The 5,153-nt window shown below is 39.0% G+C and overlaps 1 protein-coding gene across 1 annotated transcript; it reads left to right on the forward strand.

Annotated features, from left to right (window-relative positions):
• The first annotated feature begins 1,171 nt into the window (after window positions 1-1,171).
• LOC104607511 (glyoxylase I 4-like) lies at window positions 1,172-2,314 on the forward strand. Its single transcript, XM_010273167.3, has 3 exons — window positions 1,172-1,444; window positions 1,577-1,688; window positions 1,772-2,314. The coding sequence occupies exons 1-3, from the start codon at window positions 1,278-1,280 to the stop codon at window positions 2,123-2,125; spliced, it is 633 nt and encodes a 210-aa protein (XP_010271469.1). The 5' UTR covers window positions 1,172-1,277; the 3' UTR covers window positions 2,126-2,314.
• The last annotated feature ends 2,839 nt before the right edge of the window (window positions 2,315-5,153 follow it).

A 5,153-nucleotide genomic window follows, 5' to 3' on the forward strand; every position in this document is an offset into this window, starting at 1 on the left:
GATCTAGTATTGTCCAAAGTATTGAACGGATTGGATTGAACCAGACCCATATATGTAATGGACTCATACTAGACCTGATCGGATTAGACCAATATCCCGTTCATTGACAGTCGTATCTACAACCAGCAATGGATTTAAAGACAATTGACACCCTCTAATTGATACTACTTTCTGCTTGCAACACAAATCTCACATTTCGTGAATTTTAGCCATATTCCTTTCCACCTGGCAAAAGCAAGTTTTCCTTTTTGGACACCCTTTGCTTATTTGAAATATATTTATACTTGGTGAAGTGGAAGAGAAACCCATTACATAAAGCACGCAATAAATCTGGCATAGGTAGAACTTAGAAGAACTGAAAACAAGCCAATCCAGAAGGTTTCAGTTTGATGGGTGGTACGTACGAAAACGCTACATGATATTGATGAGTCCTCCATAACAAAGTCGGTTGAAATGTGTCAGCAATAACAAGTTCTGAGTATATGTTCTGTGGAACAATGTGAAGGGCTCAAGGCCAAAGCAATATGTATTTTTGTGTCTTACTAAAATCTTCCTTAAAGAAAATTCCTGGCTCCACCCTTAATGGGACAGATGACAAATTATGATGATCAGGTCCCATACTTGCCCGCTTGGCATTGATCAGACCCCACACGCTTCCATAATGCAACAACATTAGAGAATGCCAAAGCGACCAAACACTCCCTAGCCAATGAAGCTTACAAAGCCATATGACCCATATTCAATGTGTATAACACAAAATTCATGGAGGAGAAAAAAAAAGGCAAGATATAAGAAGTATTTACCCATGAAACAATTAATTTCAATTACATGGAAGTCTTTCAGTTTCGTTTTCAAATTACATCTGGTCATTTCCGATATCTGAGGTTAGTAGTGGGAAGGCAAACACATCTGTTGGAATGGAATTCAAATGACCACATTCTGATCATTTTAGCTGTAGTCAGGACTTGGGAATGGTTTCATCTCATTCTTTTGTCTTCTACTGTTCGTTCCTAGTTTACGCGCTTCTGGGGGCGCTTGTCCAGCATTCCATCCTTCCCAATTCCCGATATGCGAGAGAGAATAAGAGTAGGAAATTTCCACCCAGTTTCATTTCCGTGTTTGGAACGACAATTAATGGTACTCAACAAATCCTCCTTTATAAAAGGGTCCGAGGCCAAAGGGTCGTGGTGCAACCGTTCAGATACCTGCAAAAGCTACACAGCAAGGAAACAAAGTGAGTGAAAGACAGAGAGAGGAGGATATATCGTGAAGGCGAAATGGAGATAGAAGAAGTGAACACCTCTTCATCAGCACTGCCACTCCTGTCTCTGAACCATGTCTCTTTACTGTGCAGATCGGTGAGCAATTCCGTGAGGTTTTACGAGCAGGTCTTGGGCTTCGTTTCCATCAAACGTCCCTCATCTTTCAATTTCCACGGAGCTTGGTTAGTTCTTCTTCTTCATCAATCATCATTTTCACTTTCTTTATTTTCTGCGTGTTGTTTCTTAGCGAGCCTGAATTCTATCAGCTTAATTAGCTATTTCAAATTTCTGTGCAATATCAATTAATCGACTAGGTTGTTCAATTATGGAGTTGGAATACACCTGCTTGAGAACACCTCAGAGAACGCAAATGTCCCGAATCAATCACGACCCATCAATCCGAAAGATAACCACATCTCCTTCCAAGTAAGCATTAATGTCTGGATTGTTTTCAGCCATATACAGGGATTTCCTGAAATTTAATTGATTTCAAATTTTCAATTGAGCAGTGCACCGACGTCGGGATCGTTAAAATGAAATTGCAAGAGATGGGAATGAAGTACGTGACCGCGTTGGTGGAGGAAGAAGGGAACAAAGTGGATCAGGTGTTCTTCCATGATCCAGATGGATACATGATTGAGATCTGCAACTGCGAGAACATCCCTGTGGTTCCTCTCTCTGCTTGCCCACTCCGAGTTTGTAAGACCAAGGAGGTAACTTCCATTACTTTTCCTCTTCCTTCCCCATACGCTGAGTATAATCCAGGTGACATCACCTGGAAGAGCGCTGTGGCTCGGTGCGGAATGATGGAGCGTGCTATGATGATGAGCTTGAGCAAGGAGATGATGAACTTCTCGTTCTGATTTAAGTTGTCAACAGTTTTAAGAGTTAAGAGCACTGTCAATTCCTGTTGCAATTATAGTGAATTATGGGTCGTGTTTGTGGTCTGGTCTTAATTTGATAATTTTCATGTTCGGTTGCAGCTCTTAAGTTTAATTGTATGTGTTTGACTATTGTAAAGAATAAATTAAATATTGAATTGTTTTCGTCAATAGTTGTTGATAATAAGAATTTGTTTTATGATCATTGGTGGGTATAGTCTATGGTTTGATGCAGGATGAATCCATCTTGGCTAGGGGCGCCCATGAGCCGGGCTCGCCCGGTGTGGCCTGGAGCACATACAGCCTACAGCCTAGTCCCACTGTCAGCCTGGGCTGGACCTGGCCAAAATTTTATTCGGTTTCTGTAGGCCCAACACTCCACAATATGTAAACTATTTATGCCACACAAAATTAATGGGTCAAGATAGTCTTTAAATGGGCAAATTCCATCCTGGAATTGATGCAAGGTTGCTTTGTGCAAGTTCTTATGTTGGCTTAGTTCGAGTTGCAACCATATAAGGCCATGTGCCGCCCTGTGTCTTAGTTCTAAGATCCGTTTACTAAACAACCTTAGCGCAATTATGGCTGGGCCAGGGCAGCAGTTGTTCGATTCAGTCCTCACAACACAAAACCCTTCTCACACTGTTCACAGCATTTTGCAGTTATGCATTCCCTATTTGTATATTTTTATACATGAAAGATATTTTCAATGCACAGCTGAAAGGAGTTTACACATCTGCGCCCCACAACATGAGAATTTCTCTCGATAATGTACCAGAAATGATGATGTCATCATCAGAAGATATTCCCAATACACGGTGGGAATTAAGTCAAGAGTCCAGATTAATTAGAGACAAAATCATACACATGATCTGAGCACATGGTCTGAGCTATGTCCATCACAAGTGAACACTAATTCGCTGGTATGTACTGAACATTGACGTGTTCACTTGTGATAGGTAGTTTACCTCGGTGTGTATGATTTTGTCTCCAGCTGTGAGAACCGAACTGAACTGGCAGGACTGGGCAAAGCCAGACTAAACTGGACCAGGTTAGCCTCGAGTAGTGAAGGCAGGATTTGATCCTAGGCATGCATGTGGAAAGACCAAGAACATGCTGCTGAACTAACTGGCACTCCACCCAATATTCTTTTTAAGTTTTCCCTCACTAATCCACAGTCCAGGAACAGATTTTCAGGCCAAAAGCCCTAATAATGTTTGCAGAATAAACCCATTTATAGGCAATTCTTAAATTAATAAATTAAAACTTTCTAACAGAAGATATCACCCGGAGAAGCAGAAAATGAGAAAAGCCGTAATATATACAACATATATAGGCCTGAGTGAGACATGACGAGTAATATCTCACCTTGTAATAAATTCGTTTTAGATATTCATGGGGATGATAAATAGCTTTTTGTTAGAACTCTAGAAGTTGAAAAGCAATGCAAAGGATCAAATTAGTCCGGATACGTTTAAGGTTAAAGTGTCCAAGATAGTGTTTCTAAGGTTGGACAAATATATATATATATATATATCACGATTACAAATTTGGCTTACACCAAAAGCATGATTTGATAAAACTTGGTATATGACTCAATTTTAAGAATAATGATACTTACAAGCAATATTTTGTCAGTAAATTCAATATGGAAATTAGATTTTGTTCAAGTTCAATACCTTCAATATGTCAATTTTATATTAGGAATTCTGGACCAATAGTTCGAGCTATTTTATGGGTAAAGGTATGTTAAAATATATACTAAATTGGAAATATAAATCCGTTACTAATTAAGAAAAATCATAAAATCATGAAAAACCAGATGGCTCCTCTTCCGCAACCATTTTTATCCAGCCAAATACCTTAAAATAACAATATTCAGGAAATCATCATTTATTTTCTTTCATTTTACACTATCATTATCTGATTTTTTTATGTAAGTATTATACAGGGGTGTCAATAGACCGGTTTTAGATTGGACCCCCTCCGATCCCTTCCAAACCAAAATCTATTTGGAAGGATTGGACGGACCAACATGACATATTGAATTGGACCAGTCCAGATTAAATGGTCCAAAGTATTTATTGGATTGGATTGGGTTGGATTGAGTTAATATCTGATCCATTGATAGAAGATGAGAATGTAGATGTCAATGAACCAAGTTTGGATTAGAATTAATTTAAATTAAAATAAATTTGAGCAGATTGAATGGTTCAGACATTAAATTAGACCAATCCAAAATGATCCAAAAGATTCATTGGGTTGGATTGAACATGGAGGTCCATTTGTTATAGATTCACATTGGACCGGATCGGATTGGACCAAATCCAGTCCAATTGACACCCCTTGTTTTATCTAATGTGAGACACCAATGGTGGGTCTAAATCTTCTACTTGACATGTAGCAGCTAAAGAGGGCAAAATCATCACTTTCACAAAGAGAGATATATGTTCGATCCACTTCGAAAAGATCCAATTTGGTTGGGTGGTCTTCTCTTCCAAGATTCTCTGATATTTTGTGCAGAATATCAAAATCTTCAAGATGACCGACCAGAAAACTACGGATAGATATAGATAAGCTATATGTTGTGCGGTGGTCTGGCCAGACTCTGGACACCCTACCTAATACATGCTCAAGTCCCCTTTCAAAGGTTCTATTTTGTACCAAAACAATAACTTCAACAGATTTAGTTCTAAAAAGGAACTTCTCTGAGTTTTGGATTTCGTTTGCAGTGTGCTCGTATATATATAGAGAGAGAGATATTAATGCACCTATCACCACATAATTAATTATTAATCTACGCGTCTTGGGTATAGCTAGCAGAGAGACAGAGACAGCAGCAGCTTCGTTGCAATAACGGGAACATCCACCATCACAGCATATTCAAGTAAATTTACATGATAGAGAGAGGCAGAGACTCAGAGAGTAGCTAGAGACATTCCCGAAATTCAAGGTAGCTGCCGCTATTTGTCTGGCTCTGCTGAACCAAAGATAAATCCAGGAAGAAGAA

This window comes from Nelumbo nucifera, chromosome 5, assembly GCF_055504915.1.
Source record: "Nelumbo nucifera cultivar China Antique chromosome 5, China Antique-T2T, whole genome shotgun sequence".
NCBI classification, from domain to species: Eukaryota; Viridiplantae; Streptophyta; class Magnoliopsida; order Proteales; family Nelumbonaceae; genus Nelumbo; species Nelumbo nucifera.

Excerpts from the sequence above, each read along its gene's own strand:
- LOC104607511 (XM_010273167.3), top strand. The coding sequence starts at position 1,278 with ATGGAGATAGAAGAAGTGAACACCTCTTCATCAGCACTGCCACTCCTG. Across the intron at positions 1,445-1,576 it reads TTCAATTTCCACGGAGCTTG|GTTGTTCAATTATGGAGTTG; the intron begins GTTAGTTCTTCT and ends TTAATCGACTAG. Across the intron at positions 1,689-1,771 it reads ATAACCACATCTCCTTCCAA|TGCACCGACGTCGGGATCGT; the intron begins GTAAGCATTAAT and ends TCAATTGAGCAG.